The sequence below is a fragment of the Austrofundulus limnaeus genome, unplaced genomic scaffold, assembly GCF_001266775.1.
Source record: "Austrofundulus limnaeus strain Quisiro unplaced genomic scaffold, Austrofundulus_limnaeus-1.0 Scaffold26, whole genome shotgun sequence".
Classification (NCBI taxonomy): domain Eukaryota; kingdom Metazoa; phylum Chordata; class Actinopteri; order Cyprinodontiformes; family Rivulidae; genus Austrofundulus; species Austrofundulus limnaeus.
The window spans coordinates 2,841,267-2,859,186 of NW_013952428.1; the positions used below are offsets into that span (position 1 = coordinate 2,841,267).

At 39.3% G+C, this 17,920-nt stretch overlaps 1 protein-coding gene across 1 annotated transcript in view; it reads left to right on the top strand.

Annotated features, from left to right (window-relative positions):
- Positions 1–15,183, top strand: part of chchd3a (coiled-coil-helix-coiled-coil-helix domain containing 3a) — a 67,438-nt gene extending 52,255 nt beyond the window's left edge. Inside the window, exons 8-9 of the mRNA XM_014004802.1 lie at positions 8,135–8,270; positions 14,579–15,183. Of these exons, the coding sequence (XP_013860256.1) occupies positions 8,135–8,270; positions 14,579–14,602 (160 nt within the window). The 3' untranslated portion in view covers positions 14,603–15,183. The remainder of the gene's footprint in view (positions 1–8,134; positions 8,271–14,578) is intronic.
- The last annotated feature ends 2,737 nt before the right edge of the window (positions 15,184–17,920 follow it).

Here is a 17,920-nt window from a genome sequence, read left to right on the forward strand (position 1 = left end):
CACACACACACACACACACACACACACACACACACAGACAAAGGTGGAATGAGGAGGAGGGAAGCAAAACTTGTTGAATGTTAATGGCTTGTTGTTTTTCTTTGCAACACTGCCGTGCTGCACTGCCACGGTCAAGAGACCATGTTCCTTCTTTGTGTTTACCTTGGAGAAAGTTWAGCCCACTCATCCACTTACTAAATTTTTGAAATAAACAATCCTAATTTTAATTAAAGTATTGCACCAAATTAAAAGAAAACTAATGATTACTGTATGAAAAGTCACTGRAGACCTATTTTTGATGCCCCAAGTGCTATCAAGTATTTTTTTTTAATTTACTTTGTTTCAGATTGTTCTTGTGTTTTGTTTTGTTTTTTGGATTGAAACACTTTATTAAGACATTATCACTTCCAATGTAACAATAAGTATGTAAATAAAGAATGAAGTTTATTTTATTTTTTATTTATTAAAAAAAGATTAATGCACATTTAGGAAGCATGGCAGGACCATTACACCCTTACTAACGAGGATGACAATGGAAAAAAATCCATTCTGCTGTTTAAAAATCTAAACCTGTAGCAGATGGATTCTATCCATTTTCTTGACAGCGAGTCTGTTTCTTAAAGGGTTTAATAATGTTGTCCCAAAAAAAATTAAGTAACGATTTATTGATTTATAAGATGTTAATTCAGGAGACATATCAAAGTATTTCTGTCAGAGTTGTGGATGAGGTGTATAGGTGGCAGGCAGAGGTAGGAAAAAGGGAGGATAGACTGAGCAGCATTTTGACCCTTCTGTCAGGTGAGGGTGAACCACAATTCTGTAGCTAAGCAACCTGGGCACAAGGACAAGGATGGTGGTCAGCTGAAGAGACAGAAGTCAATAACAGCTTTAAAAGCTCCTCTTTTGGTCTTAAGAGCTTCGCTATTCTGGCTGTGAAAGACACACATAATTCAAGCGACCTGTGTGGGCACACACATGGCCACACAACAAACACACAATATTTAGAGGCTGTGCCGCAGTAAAAACGGTCAAAGAGGTATGTTGGTTGCTAGTTATTTATTCTACTTTATGGTTTATTTGTATATATATTTTTACATTCTCCTAAAATAGTTATTGTTCAGAATATTTACCAACCACAACTCAAAATGACCATTCCAAATGCCCTTGCCTTCCTACGCAGTTCTACTCAATTTTAGTTTCCCTTCACTGCTCCGTCAGGCATTTCTCCCATAGACAAGGATTTCACTGGCAGATTTTTAGCCGGGCCAATCAGAGAACAGAACGTCGATTTTCTGCACAGTGTCTGCTTGTAGTTTATTTTACCTGGACCAATCAGAGAACAGAAGGCACAGTTTTTGAACGACGTTGATTTTCTGCGCAGTGTCTGCTAGTTAGTTAGCAATGGCAGTGGAGGAAGAGAATGAAGCCAGTCCGTGTTGAAAAGGCTTCCAAATTAAATTAAATTTGTCTGACAAAGCAGCAGCTCTCATTTACATTTGTCTCGTTCAGCTTGGTACTTCTCTCCTCTCAGTAGGGTTGTTTACAGTGCACGCGATTTCCGGTTAGCTTCTTAGCTTAGCCTCCTTCACAGCGACATACACACCTTTCAGCAGAGGCCACGCCTCCAGCAAGAATAGCTTCTGAATAGCAGAGAGTCCAGACCCTCTGTTTGAAGCAAAGTGAAGGACATGGGTCTGGTTTTATCCAGGCTAGCCTTACGAATGCATTGAAATAAATGTGACCATGACAGTAAAACACTGCTAAAGATGAATTGTTAGGAACTTCTACCTTCATAATTTTACATGTTGTAAAAAATGTGTTTTACATTTTTAATATCTGTTGTCATTGATCAATGGTAAAACCAGTCTTAGAAAAGAGAGCCGCATTAAGATGAATCAGACCGTCTGCAGAAACACTTTGCTTTGACCAGTGTTAGACATTCTAACAAGATGATTATAAAACACATACAGACAAAATGGTTATCTTTAAGAGCTTTTTGACTGCTTTGATGGCAAATAAAGGTTAGTAAAGCCTTTATTTCCGAGCCTACACAGATTACAGGAAAGATGTGGATCATTTCTTTGCCACGATTTTGTTTCACAAAACCCATTCAAAGATAATTGAATTGTGTCTCTAGCAATGTTTTATCATCTCGTCATTTCTACTCAACCAGAGTGTTGAACTGGCTTCTTTTATTTTATGTTTGTGAGTTATCTCAAGTTTGCTTTCTGCCTGAGGACAGAGACCAGTGTCCTTGTAAAATTTAGTATAAAGAAGGTCAGAGCGGACACACACTCAACTTCGTTTTTTCCCTCTCATCCACTCATCCTTCTTCATCTCCCTCAGTGCTTAATATAGGAACAACGTTTTCTGTCTTAATTTAAATCTCTTTTGCTCACCCCTTGTTCGTTATTGTCCGCTTGCATCTCCAACCTCACTCTCAATCTTTGGCAGTCTTTTATCCCTCGCTCTTTATTGTTTTGTACCTGTCTCTCTCTGTGTCCATTCCGCTTTCCTCAATCTCTTATCCAAGCTGATGGATTTCACTGCGGGGGGTCACTCAGGTCCGCATTTAAAAAGCAGCATGAGTGAAACGTGCGTCATTTTTCTCTTTAACTGGATCATTTGTATTTATTTACTCGTCTTATTATTGACGCCTGCCTTAACTAGAGTCAGCATGAAGGCTTTTTAAGGAGGAACCGGCACCCACCCCTTAACCCTATTAACCCCACAAAAAGCCCAAATGATGATAAATAGACAACACAGTGACTGGAAACCCTATCTGTGGTGGGTGATTGTAATCCATAACATCGATGGAGCATGAGAACTGACTCAATCACACCTTATGTTATCTTTCTTTTGCTCTTGGTTATTATGTCCAATTAGAAAATAAGAATTAGCTTCTGCTAGTTAATTCCAGTTCTTCATCACAAAAGCTCTTCCAAATAGTTAAAAGAAAATCATCTTTCTTCCTACTGTCTAAAATACTTGAGTTCACATATTTAAGAACAGCTTGACAAGATGTTAGCTCCTCCCCTGGCCCTGGTTAATTAATCATTTGTTCTCCTGCCACCCCCACTCTCCCCACCACCACCACCTATAGACTAATTTTTCAAAGCAAGACACAGATGTTTCTGTGCCAGCTCAGTGACATCGACAAATACTGCACAACATTTACTTTGTTTTGAATTTACTTATGTGCTGAACCAGTCTAAGCATATAATTTTGGATTTTTATCTTGTTTTTATTTTTTTATTGACATATTTTGCATAAAAAAGTTTTATTAAGTGAAAGTGCACCACAATGCAATGCATTTTTGCTGATCATATTCAAGGTCCCCTTCTTTTTTACAGAGCATGATCTCATGCTTTTTTATTTTTTTATTTTTTTCAAACACGGGGACAGTTGCATCTTCCTCGCTGGCAATAAATATACTGCAGACAGGTTGGCAGCTCCCTGACTGACAGCGGAAAAATTACATGTTCTGAGTTTGGAAAACTACAACTTTTTTCTTTGTGCTTCGTGACTCACTCGACCAGTGCTGTGAACCAGGCCTAAACTGCCTAGCGTGGAGCATTCCGTCTCAAAAAGGATCATTACTTACTGTAACTAGAGGTGCTTTGCCCTGTCTTTGTAATACATCCACTGGAGTGGACCTCATCTCCTTCACCCTTTCCTCAAGTGTCTCTGCATTTGTYTTTAAATCCTGCATGTCTCTGTGCGTTCCCCTGCCTATCTTCACAGCATCTAAAATGATGACAAATGAAATGCACTTGTCTCACACTTTGTTCAGCTATTGAAGCGTACTGCATCAGTAACAGAGATCTATGAATGTCGTTTTGTTGTCTGATGTTACAGCAGATGGTAGTCATGGTCATTGTATGCTGGTTTGAAAAATGAAAGCTTTATTGCAACAGCGCATGCAGATTGTATGAAAATCCAAAAATCAATCTTGGTACGCCCCCAGCTCATGGTCAATATGCTTTTTTTAAGTGTGTAGCGTTAGACATGTGCCCATTAGGAGATGTCTCCTACGTGGAAATGTGCTGACTTGTTCAGCAGGAGACTTCAAAGACGGGACTACATTAAATGATGTACGAACACCTCAAGAGTGGAGACGCACCTTGAGAGGAAATTTTCAGGTGAAGTGTTCGGCTTAGTGTTAACTGGAATTATTTTGGTCTTTTTAATTTTTGTCTCCGAAGGAAAAATTTGGCAGTCATTCTTAGTGTTTTCCATCACTTTTCTTTTACTAATCTTTTCCTAACAACTAGATTTTCTGTCGAACATTTGTTTTTCTTATGGATCATCCTTTCTTAGAGAAATACCTTCACTCTTGCTCTCTGCTGTCATTCATTCGCACTCTTCTTTTACTCTCTCCTTCCTCTGTGATTTATGTCGCACAGCTGCGAAACTGTAATGTAGACATCTGAAGCAACCTCAGTCCTCCCTTTCATTCTTGCCTCTATCAGTGGATCAAGGCTGCAGGGACTTTGTGTGTTGACGGTTGGGGGGGGGGGGTTGGGTTGGATGAGGAGTTGTTATGGAGACCTTTACCGCTACTGATGGCAATGAGTCGAAACCTCTATATGACTGTTTAGATTTACTGTCTCGGGGGGTAAAGGAGGGGGGCAGCATGCGCACTTAAACTCACAGAGTGCAAATAATAACCAACTGTATACAGCTGGATGTCTCTATTTGTTTCAGTGTCTCCTACCACATGGAGTTTTATTAAATACACCAGGAAGCTCCAGGGATTTTCTGGCTGGTAATAAAGATGATGGAAATAAATACAAGAATGGATGAGGTGACTGAATCGTASTGAAGGTTCGGTTCAATGTCAGTTTCCTGAAACAACTTTTTACCAGTTGCCATTTTAAAATCACTAATACATACATTGTGACTAAAGTAAATTGAAATGGAATGATCTTTTACAATGATTTATGCCTTTTTTGCAGTGAAATAGCATGTTAGAAATAACTTGAATGGAATAAATCAAACATATGTAGGCCACATGGGAAGTGGTTTATCATTGAAGCTAGCTGTTTTTGGTTCTTTTTACTTCTAAATACATTTTAAATATGTTAAATTATTGTTGAAAGGGCTCGTGAAAAATCAAAGCAGAAACACACCCCTAAATAAAATAAATATGCAAGCATTGCCTCAAAAAGATAAACAAAGGTACTCCAAAATGGAAAATCTCAGGTATTTTTTAAAAATTTCAGAGGTACATTTAAAGTTTAAACTTAATCTGTCTGACACTGCAGGGATTTTCATGAGAAAACCCACTCCCCTTCACCTTAAGACAGTCTAGAAAGTCTACTTATTGGCAGGCGAGAAAGATTTGATCCCTTCGCCGTTTGTTGAACTCCATCTACGTGATAATAAAACTAAAAGGTGCAATTTTTTAAAAGCATCCGTTCATCCTCTGTGAATTAAACAAATTAATTGACTTGAACAAAAACAGGATTTAAACAACAAGAGCAGCTCAGGGAGACAAAATTCTTAAACATGCCTCTGGCCATCACTTCCCTAACATCACACAAACAGAACAAGATTTTTGCGTTGGGAATTCGATACGGCATCCTTGTGTATGAATGCCTTTCTGCTCAGGTTGCATGGGAACTGGATGATTCATAGCTGTTTTGGGCTATATTTATAATGAAACCTTACAATTCCCACCGCGCCAGAATCAACTGTGCATCAGTTTAGTGGCATCAAACTGCAAAACATATTTTTTGCCTTTTTTTGTGGGTCAAAATCGGAGTTTACCTGGAGATTACTCGAATGTATACGTTTTAAAACAAGTCAGGTTTGATGAATTTAACTGTTATATTTGATAGTTTTTTTTATGCTGAGCGAGATAAAAATAAAAAGTGAAATAAGGGAATCTTGTATGTTTTATGGTGTTTTCATAATGCGACATGTCTGCTGTTTTTGCATGTTCTCCCTCTGCCGTTTAATACCACGGCAGTCATACTGTAATAAATGACACGAGGGCACTTAATGTGAAACTGAGGAGGAGGGAGGGGAGGTTATAGTCATTCTGTACCGGCTGTGTGYGGATGGCAGCAGGAACTTAATGTTAATCTTAATGACAGATGATAGAGCGTGCAGCATTCCGCCACAGTGTGTGTGACAGCGTTATTGTCCCTATGATTAACTCAGCCACGTTCTCAGCCCTTTCCCCTGAGAGAGAACCAGAGATTAAGCATAAATAGAAGTACAACTGTTTAGTTCTTCATCAAGAAATGCTCTTCACTTTTATCCACCTTCATTTCCTCTGTGTGCCTACCCCTCTCGCTCTTTTTTCTTTTTTTCCTCTTTCTCTCTTTGGGGCCATTACTGGTGATAAACACTGTGGTTTCTATCAGCAGGATGCACCTGGCATTAACACGAGCGCTTAAGAAAGTAATTAGTGGGCGTTTGTGCCTCCTCTCCTCCCTGTAGATGCCCATAGGCGGTGTAATAAATGAGCGTTGGGATCCATAGGAATAGAATGGCAGCGATCCCTGCCAGCGCTGCCGTCATCGTTCAGCACCCTGACRCAGAGCAATGGCCTTGTCGTGGCTTCTAGCAAATGACTGAATCCCACACTGATAGATCCACAAATGCAAAGCGTTTCCCGCTTTGTAATGTTCCAYTCTGCACTGTAAGCGGTAGATGTTGGGTATTATTTGAGGTACAGACCAACTCCAGGAACAAAATCGAATTTTGTTTTAAGTGTTTGCTTTATAAATGTCTAAGTGACAGGACATATCTCATCTCAGCCGCAAGACTGTGTAGTGAATAAAGCATTAATTATTAATTCTCTCATAATTTACATTGTGATGGTTTGTCAGTAAGTTGCACTGATGAGTGCTGTATAGATTTCTTGCAGCACTACAAACCAATAAGGCCATGTGGTGATGCACATATGTACTCCTCTCCATTGCAACAGCGTCCTGCTGCATTGCACCCTGAGTAATGACCCATGCATCCAATCCCCCACTTTGTATCCAACAGGGGGTAATTTCTCTCTCCAGGATGCAAATCAAACATCTGATTCTGACTACGGGGGCCTGGCTTCACCGCCCCATATTCCTCGGAGATGTCCAGAGTTGCTGGCAGGCAAAATCCCTTTGCCTTTCACACCAATGCAAGGCGTGTTTAGTGAGGCAGATGCTGAGTCCTGAGCAGTGATGTGAACAAAACGATGACACCGCCATTAGCATAATAGGCCAATAGGCATGTGCATGCGTAGCCATTATGGATTTTTATGGGGTGTGTGAAGAGACAGACAAAAGCAGTTAACACTGTGCAAGACACCAGTGCTGGTGGGACATCCTGCTGCCAAGGCTGGATAAAGCATCCTACTCTTTCATACATTCAGCCAGAATGTACCATTTAAATACACTAATGCTTCGTATCCATCACCAAAAATGCTAAACTCCGAGTCACATCAGCTTTTTTAGCAGATACTTTAAAGACTCACACATGACAAGTTGAAGTATGAACAGGCACATTAGCAGACTATAATGTACATATGGATTCTAAAATATGAGATTTTTTAAAGTAATAATTCCTCCGTTTATTTAAAAAATGTCACTATGGCAGCTATAACCAATGATTAGATTTTCAGACACCTTTTTATTTGCATCTCCAAACCTGGAAAGAAGTTGTTGTAGTTTTTAGGAAACTTTCTGGCCTCTCTGGTGATACGTTGCAGTGCAAACCGCAGGTTGTGAACCTTTAACCCGTCTTTCAGCAGATACAGTCGTGGTGATTCTTGCCTCAGGTGTTTCAGCCTGGAATGACAGTAATAATAATAAAGGCAGTGGGTGCACACACATTATTGTCTCCAGCACTGCTCAGGCTCTAACTGCCTGACCTCTCCTGAGATAAAACTGGACGTTTATGGTTCAGCGAACATTATTTTTCTGTTCCTTATTCTCGTGTTTTATGCTCCCCGTGCATATTATCAAAATCTCTTCACAGCTTAGCTTTATGTGTTCCACTTTACATTATTTATTTATTTATTTATTTATTTTAACACACTCAACCTTTTCATTTCATTCCCCCCATTCTCCCCCCTCCTTTTAAACACTGTATTTTCCCTTTTCACACTCGTTCGTTCTCTTTCTGGCCCCTGCAGGAGGTATGAGGTGTCTCCTGTGTGTGCAGACCTTCAGGGCCAGATCCTTGCTTGCTACAAAGAAAACATTGGAAGAACTTTGAATTGCTCCAACATAGCAGCTCTTTACCTGCAGTGTGTTAACAACGCCAAACAGGTAAGTGTTTTGTTTTTAAAGCTGAACTGTTTGTTTTGAAATTTTCTTTTATTCTATTTGTGACTTCTATCTTTTCCATGTAAGTAAATAATTTAACCTCCATAGTATAGTTGATTGAAAAACCTGAATATCAAATGAAAAAAGATTATTTATGGCATGGCTGCATTACAGATAATCTGAATCCTAGAGGGATGTAACCAAAGCTGTAATTTACACTAATCAGCCACAGCAGTAAAAACCATCTGCAAAATATAACATAGGTTCACGTGCCAGACAAGCTCTGACCCATCAGGATTTCTCGAGGAGTTCTGTTGTGTTTGGCACATTGGCAGGAGATTCTTTGGTTCCTGAAGGAGGGAGGTGGGGGCGCCGGTGTGGATGGATCTTGTTCCAGTGAATCTCGAGGATGCTCAATTGGATTGGGATCTGGGGAGTTTGGAAGCTGGTTAAGCCCCTTTTTTTTTTCTTTTCTTTTTTTATCAAACCCTACCTGAGCAGTTTTTTCTGGCTGTACTTGGAGTGGTTTCATATGAAAACATTAAAAAGTTAAAATATAGAGAAAAAATATTTAAATAAAACTTTGCAGTGGTGGTGAGTTGTTTGCACGCTTCAGTTTTTATTATTCATGTTTTTTTACTCTACCTTATTTGAGAATTAACTCAGGTTCTTGTACTATAATTTTAAAAAATTTCAGATTTTTTTAAAGTTTTGTCTTCTGTGGCTGTGTTGAAAAAAGGTCATGTTGATGAACTTGCTCTTAGTAACAATAGAAGACTAAAGCTTTAAAGGGGCAATATCATGTAAAATCAACTTTTTTGAGTTTTATATCATGTTATAATGTTATACTCTCATAAAAAAAACATGCCCAAAGCCTTGCTTTGACTCATTTGACCCTGCAGTGTTTTTAGGMAGCCATGCTGAGGAGTAAAACGACAAGTGGGGACCAGAAACGCCTTTTGGGACCAGAAACGCCCCTGGGACATGTCTTTAAGCCGAACTTCCTCATCACGGAGCACACCTCCCCACCACCCACCCCACACACCCCGCCCATGACTCCTGCAGGATCTCGGCAGTAACACAAGTACCCCCTGCTGCAGACTGCGGATTAGTATACTAGACGGGGTCGGACGTCCATTGGGTGTGGTCATGGCTTGTAGGGAAGTTTAATAGGAGGCTTAAAAAATTGGGCGTGGTTAATTGTAGTATTTAGCATCTCGGGTTGGTTAATTTTAGAGTTGAGGGCGGGGTCAGACGTCCGACCCCGCCTGTCATCCGACCCCGCCCCATGCCGCGGTCTGCAGCCAAGTGTTACTCCAGTAACAGAGCAAAGCTACYGCTCACTCARTGAAGCTCTTTTCTGATTCAAAATACCTTTGAGGAAATGTATTTTCAGATGCCAAGTAAACTGCATCACAGCTCACGCGCGACCCCCACTCCCCAGCACTGAAATGGGCAGGACAGAAGCAGAAGGTGGTTCTTAAAGAGACAGAGGCCAATTTCAAGGCGTTTAGAAGAGGAAGTGATGAGAAGATACGTTTATTTTCTATTTAAACATAACAACAGCACTTTAATAACAGCTAAAGGTGACATAGATACTTTATGGTATAGTATTTAAATGTATGCCTGAGAAACACATAATATTGCCCCTTTAATAATTCGTTTGTATTTAGCTAAATTTGGTAAAAACTCTGGATACATCTGGATTGAAACTAAACTTCTGTGATTCATCTTAATTATCTGGGTTTTTATGTTGTGGCAGATCAGGATATTGAGATTCTAGATCATTACTAGAAAAATACAGATTTAACCTGTTTTTAAATAATAAATTTGCATCTTTGGTATTGGTATTGGTAATTGGGGATGGGTACAACCCAGGTGAGCGGGGGCCTCATAAGTGGGCCCATTGCTCTCCCCAAAAGATACTGGGCTTTAATCAAACCTTTTTGTCCCTCGGATGAAGGACACCAGGTTAGAAACCCTCAGTGTTCTAAGCTTCTCAGGATCCACAAAGGGGTCTCCAAGAATTCTTTCCCTTAGACTACTCAGAGCCAAGCATTGGCCTAAGTAGTGCAAAGAGGTCTCTGATTCAATGCCGCAGCCATCACACAGACCATTGTCTTGGAGTTCCATTACCATTTTATGGATCTTTCTGTAAATGTCAAAATAAAAGCAAGTGAACATTAAAAAAGTTTTTTTTAAACAATTCCAAATAACCATTTTTTCCCCTTTTGAAAGAATGACAAGCAAATGCACGTACCTTCCTGGCCAGGCAATATGTAAGTTCCTATTGTTGTAGAATTATGTGGTGTAAAATTAGTGTATATTATAAAAGTAGCCCCATGTGTCTGATAGCTGCAGCAAATGTCACTAGGTTCATAGAAAATGTGTGAAAAGTACACCAGATTGTTCCATTGTTTACATACTTTGTATACATACACACCAGCATCTATTTACAATACACATCTCTGCTGCTTGCAGTTAGACTGCAGAACATAATTTCCAGCAGGCTGCTGGCGCCTGAATGAAGCGTCCTTTAAATAGCCAGTTTGAACCTTACAGTCTATTTCCATAATACCTGCTGACACATGTGTTCCCCTGACTGTTTCTCTGTGTGTTTTTAATGTAATAAGTCCAAGAGAGCAGCAGCTACCGGTTGGACATCATCATCCTCCTGTGCTTTCCCTGTTCATTACTGAACGCAAATGTTTTTTTCACTTTCCACCTCCTGCAGTCAAAACAGTACAGTTTTAGTAATGTCACTCAGGTTGATATTAACTTGATTTCCCTTCTCTCACATTGCAATATGTAACATCCATTGCCCCCCCAAAAAGACTCAATTTGCATTCATGGAGCTTTTCTATTAGATTTTTTTTTTTTTGCAATTGCATTGTTTTCCGGGAAATGGAGGAAACTGAGTTTTGCGTCTCCCGGTCACTCTCGTGGGTATTAGTATTAGATCTAAAAGTCAGATGCAGGCAGATTTTTGAGCTATACATCATGTAAATTGCACAATGTTTTATTCATCGCGTGGACACCATGCGTTTGTGTGTGTTTGTGTGCGCGTTTAAAAAAAGCTTACCTGCACCCTAGTCGAGATTCAGTAAGGGTATATATTCACATTCTGCAAGCTCTTATGATCTTTTAAATTGTTTTGGAAGCAGGCCTGAGACGGTATGGTAATCCGCTTGTGTTTATCAGCCGCCAGCAATCACAGAGCACTCCTGTTCATCTGTGCTTATCTGGTCTTAAGACTTGCTTTTAAAGTCATTAGGTGAAAAAGAGACAGTTCTATGATAAGGCTTTAAAGGAATAACGTGCAGAATTACACAGCAAACCGAAAAGGCGGGGGGGAACAGTGAAGAAGGTTTGATCTGAGCCGATGCAGCTTCATGATTAGGATGTTTATGCAGCTTTATCGGCGCTGAACAGGAAGCTGTTTCAAGAACAAATGCCAAAAGGACACGACTTTTAGCTTTAGAGGTCAGCATATCCGAGAACAGTCACCTCTTGGCCTCTCAGTCTGAAACAAAAGATATCCTGAAAGAGTTTTCTCTTTTCCATCTTTGCTCACTCTTCAAAGCCTAAATTTGACGCAAATCTGCACATCGGTGTAAATAAGATGCCATCTCATCGTGGAGAAGAGTCCAGTCCCCAACATCACAGTTTTGCAGCGCTGACCCCTCAGATGGCATCAGCCAAGACAGACGCATTGTCAGCTGTCTGGCCTTTGTCACTGATAATTAGCCTTCTTATCACAGCAGTCAGTGATAACATTTAGACCCATTTTTGCTCTCTTTTGTCCTCCCCTTACCCCGCCACCATATTTCCTTCTCTCCCTCCGTCCGCCATCCCTCCATCCCAAGTCACATTTCTAATGCATTCGGCTTTTAACAGGTCCGATAGCAAACGGGGAGAACGAGGCGGCCAGAGGACAGATAAAGTCTCCTCTCCCTTCTTACTCTTCTCTCTCAGTGAATAGGAGTTTATCACTGAGGCTGATCTCTCTATCCACTGCTCGCCACCTCATTCCATATTCTCGCTGCATGACTGCCTTTTGCTCCCTATCTTTTCCTTCCCCACTTTATTTTTTAAGGCTGACCCTTCCGTCTCCCTGTCACTCTCAAAAGGCTGTGCCGGATTCCCGTTTGAGGTTTCAGGCAGTTATATTTGCGAGCACTAGAATGAAGAACTACTCCAGTGTAATCGTTATGCATAGCTCTTTTTCCAGTAGTTCTGTGTTGCATTCTAAAGCTTCAAAGTTCCACAGATATGCAGATAATATCGACTTGATTCATGTTTTTGCTTTTAACCCCTTAAATTGAATTTGAATACCACAAATAGCTGTGTATGCGCCCACTTTTGACTGAGAGCCAATAATAAGCACCGAGCATCACGTCATCTGAATGGCCACACAAATACTCTTTTGCAAACAGATCAAGCCTATCAGCTCTGACGCCGATTCTGTTTCTGCAAACGTACGGCCAATCAAAGTCCCATGACGACATTGTGCTGCATGAGGGGTGGGTTCTAAAAGGACTTCAGGAAGTTCACTTGTAAAGATTGCAACCTACTGATGCGTTTGTGCGTTCGTTCATGCGTGAAAGCAGAAAATACTTAGTTTTCCTTTTTTTCCAATTAAAAGATAGCAAAACATGCCAAAAAGAGAAAACATGGTTGTGCCGAGGTGGTGGAGTTGGTCAGGAGAAGGGAGAGGGATTTGTCAGATGAGTACATGTCTGATAAAAGTGAGTGATGGGGGGGCTTCTTTGGTGGAGTAAGATTTGTGTGGGAGGGTTCTTTGTTGTGTGTTCTCTGAATGTTTATGCATGACTCACTGCATTTCAGTCATGCTAACAGTCGCTGTGTCTCTATTCAGGGGCTGCAGCCCTCGTAGACCATGACCCACGTAGGCCACACCCTATGTGTGCCGTAGGCCACCTGTGTAGGCTGCACAAACGGCTGTGGAAAGAGAAAGTCTAGTCTAAGGATGACGTGGTGTTTGCGTGACCACACACTGCCCTGTGACCATGGTGTTATCTTTTATACCGCATATGTGATGTAAGCGACCGACAAATGCACCGTACGTGGGCTGCAACCCTTGAGTTGAGACGCAGCATTTGAACGTGGCTATAGAACATGATTCCTCTAGATAGCTTTCATTAGAGCCTCATTTAAGACTGGATGTTGAGGCATTCAGGAGTTACAGCCTTTTGAATTTGGGATCCATTTGACTTAAAAACACGTTTACAAAAAATATGTCTGGAAAAGTAATTTGTTGTGATGTTTTTTTGTGTGTGTGTGAGTGTTCTACCTATTATATCTACATACAAGTTGTAGTTACATTAAATTGGATCGTGTTGCCTTTAGTGAGAGACCGAGCTTTTGCGTGTACTCTACAGGTTGAAAAACAGAATCTAATAATTTAATTTGGGTGTGAATTTTGGGCATTTTTTGTGGTGGGTTTAATTTTAGAGATTATTAAGGTTAAACTGATGAAAATGTTGTAAATTGTAAGTTTAGGCTTTTGAAGGAAATCCAACTCTTTATGTATTTATTTAAATAAATACATAAAGGCAGTCTTGAGACATGCCTATTGCTTGGTTTTATCAACAGCTTTCTGATGCAGTCCCTAAGCTCATTTTCCCCTCAGTATTTTCGACTATGCAGGAATTGATTTTAGTTCCTCTTGTTATTTAAAGACCCTTCATAATGTGTTGTAATTGGAACCATCTTCCAGATATTTTTCTCAAATTCTGCTTTTTTTTTTGTCTTGCCTGCCACAGTGTAGTTGATATGCTTGGAGCATTTCCTCGTCCTAATATTTGTTTTATGGATGGATCACTAGTGTGGAAAATAAACTCAGATTCTTTTTGCGAGATCTGACAATGCTGTTTTAATGTTGGTCACCGAGGAAAAGGGCATTTTTGTTTCTTACGTTTTATCCATGTTATTCCCCCGTTTTATATCTCCTGTTTCATTTTTTCCTCCCCTTTCGCTCATCTTTCTCTTAGGTGCTTCTCTTGTCGCATCTGCTGCAGTAGGCTGGTTCAAATGGTTATTGACAGGGAGTGCTGGGGATTTGTGGTTGCACTTATCACTAATATGGAATCCAGTGCCCTTGGGTCCCTTCTCTGCTTCTTGAACTCACTTMATCCTCTTCTCTTTTATTGTACTCTCAAGTCTTCCTCTCTTTGTGTCTTCTTTCATATGTGAACTAATATCTTTCTCTTCTGTTTGTCTGTTTTGATATATATATATTTTTTTGCCTTTCCTTCTCAAAGGCACTTTCTGTTTTGATTTCTCTGCAGAACAAGCTGAAGACCGGGGGATAAGGATGAGAAAGCGAATGAAGGAGCAATGCAGAGTATATTGTAAGGGGTTGTTGATTGACGGACTGACACTCTAAGCCGAAAGGATGAGTCAGCACCAAGACTCACACCTTCGAAACCCTTTGGAGAACCAAACCAGACTAGAGGCACTGAGCACACGAAGAGGAAAATAATACCTTAGATCCTTTTCTACCTCTCTTTCCCTTTGTCTGTCTCTCCTCTGATGATGGTAGAGTAACAGTAATTCTGTCTGATGCTTTGGAGATATAGAAGTGGACCATAAGGTTGAGCTTGACCATCTACTGTAAGTGTTGACTGGAACCACCTCAAGAAAACCAACCAATCTCTGCCATGGGTCCCTTAGATCAGTCTCCACTCACATTAGTTATCTGTTAAATTAAGTGTTCACATTGTTACAAGTCAGTCCTATTATGTTCTCCATAGTTTATAGTTTCCTTGCTCCTTGGTGTGGACAGTGTATATGGTGCATCTGTTTCTTTATATTTGTGTGACTTTGTGTTACTCATACAATCGAGTTCAGCATTCACCAACTCATCGGAAGAAATAAAAGGCAAAACCATGCASAAGTGTTGTTGAACTTTTTTTCATTAATATTCATTAGTTTGTTTCTGGTTTGATAGGAGCTATGAGCTTTAAACCCAACAAATAAGTTTTTACCTTGGTTTTACAGTTTTATATTTATATAGGACAGTTAGTTGAGTAAGTACCTGGTGTGCCAAGGTTAAAGGTTAGGTTAAACCTTTAATAGTTTCTCTGGGTWTTAGAAAAAGGTACTGGTAAGGTTAAAGAGGCTTAAAGAAGTAGGCTCTAGTTTGGCATCGAAGCTGCAGATCTTAGCCCACCTTTCTGTCTCATCTTGTAAAATTACAGAAAAGCAGTTAGTCTTTGGGTTTTAAATGGAACAAACATGCTGACCATTTTAGTGTATATCAGTCGCAACATGATTTTTTTTAACATGCAGAAAGCTTTAGGAATAAACAGATCAAGCAGATGGGTGACCTCTACTGCATTAGCTGCTTCCATGTTCTGCAGAACTACATCGTGCACTGAAATTAGCAAACGCATCAACATTGGACGACTGCATCGTTTTTACCAACCATGGAAACAGATTTTGTGCTGGAGCTGCAAGCGCTTTTTATTTTTATTTTTTTATCTCCACAACAGCAACTGCACCTGATTGTGTAAATAATATTATACAACAAAGGACATCTAGAGTTATTCGAAGWATATTTCTGAAGTTTCTATATATTGTTTCAAAAGGAAAAGGAGTCTTCTGTTTCTTTCCCAGACTCCCAGCCTAATCCTGCTTATAGGATGATATTGAATTATCAAACTTTTTACATTTCAGATTCAAAGTTGAAAATTTTTAATCAAACTGTCTGCTGGATTGGGAGGTGCAGGTTTGAACGTTGGTAATAGCTGCAGTCTGAACGTGTTGTGAACATGGGTGATGGTGAAAGAGAACTTATCTTGATTCTGCATCAGAAGAGGACAGTTTGTGATGGAGGGAGCCGTGGGTGTGTGTGTGTCTGTGTGTGCATGCATGCGTGTGATTTGTTGTGACTAATCTGCCTCTTAATGTCAGTCAGCTGTCTCTCTGCTTTTTGACTTGTGGGCTTAGGGATTGACTTCAGTTGAGTGTGGGTGTGAGGGGAGAGCTTTCTAAAGGTTTTGGTCAATGGACACCAAGGTTCACAGCAGGTGTTTCTCTGCACTTCATTTTCACCAATGCCTTTCTTGTGTATTTTTTTTCAAGGACCACTGCTCTGAAATTAAGCAATTTAAATGTCCTGTGTAATGGGATTACATACTATAATATAATTCAATTAAACATTGTTTTAACTATGACAAATAGGCAACATGGTGACTTTTCTCAGCACACATGACCTCAGGTTCTCTTGAGGAAAAAAGCTTTTGCAATATTACCTTACAAATGGTGTATTAATACACAAAATGGTAAGTTTTATGCCTAACCTTTTATTCTAAGGTTGTTTTAGCTCCTTTTTTCTTTTGTATAAAACAAGAAACACCTACACAATTCTTTAGATGGTTGAAAAGTGGTGGATGAACTTTAAAAAAGTCATTTTTTCCCATTATGAGAAGAAGTCTAAATGAGTGTGTATTATAATATTTAATGACATTTCTTTACCGTAGCTGAGTTAAATCCTCATGTAACCTTTACCTGATACCAGACATGCTTTTTCCTTTTCCAAGCTAAAGGTAATCGAGATTAATGAGAGGGACTATAACCAAACGCATTTAATAACCTGTGCAGACACTTCTGCCTTTTTCATCTTCATTTGTCTTTATAAGATTTATAGATCTCAGGTTATTAGAATAGAAAGCAGGAGCAATTTACAGAACATAATGAAAAGGTTTATTTGTTTATCTGATAAATTAAAAAACAGTGATGCACTCATGAATTTATTTTAAGTTTCTATGCAAAGTTGAGGTTTATTCTAATGAAAAATAAAATTGAATGATTCACATTGTTAGTGTTTAATTACAGCTGAATTATGTTTATTATTACATTTCTGCACAAAAGTACTAACAATATGTTAAGACATTTCTCTAAATGACACATTCTGTTTCTGCTTGCCTTTTCAGTTTTTCAGATTTTTTTAAATTTGTTATTTGAGAAACGAACTTTTAATTTGTTGAGGTTTTGGAATCCCATTTTACATTTATGACGTCTGAACAAATACATCAACAACAGTTCAGGAAAAACTAATTGGATTGTTCTTTTTGGATATGTAAATGTAGCGAAAACTACTAACGAGTCCACAAAATACAAAATAAAGCTGTTTTTATTATTATTATCTAACATTTTAACCATTTTTACAACTGTTAAGTGTTGCTTCATGTTAGGATTGATCATTTTGAAGTCATGTTACTTTATTAATATTTTAAACTTAAAGTAAAGATTTTAGTTTTGATGTAATGAATTATGCATCAATTGCAAAAAAATTTTTTAAACTTGATTCTACTGGACAAAATTAAGATATAAATGTAAATATTGTATGTTGGACCTATACCAGCCAAAAATACAAATATGTTAAATTCAGTGGCCCTTCTTTGATAAGTATTATGTTATTTCCTGAATCGGTGACTTATTTTTAGTAAATTTCAGCTTTTACTTTATCTCTCTTTGGAGTTTTCACTACTTCAGGTAAACCTGCTGTCTGTTGATTCTTTTCTTTCCTGTCATCTATGCATGTAAGTGTACAGACCTATCATGACTCGTGCCCCCCTCCCAACAAGTCACATTATTTCTCCTGCCAGAACCTCTTTGTCGCGATT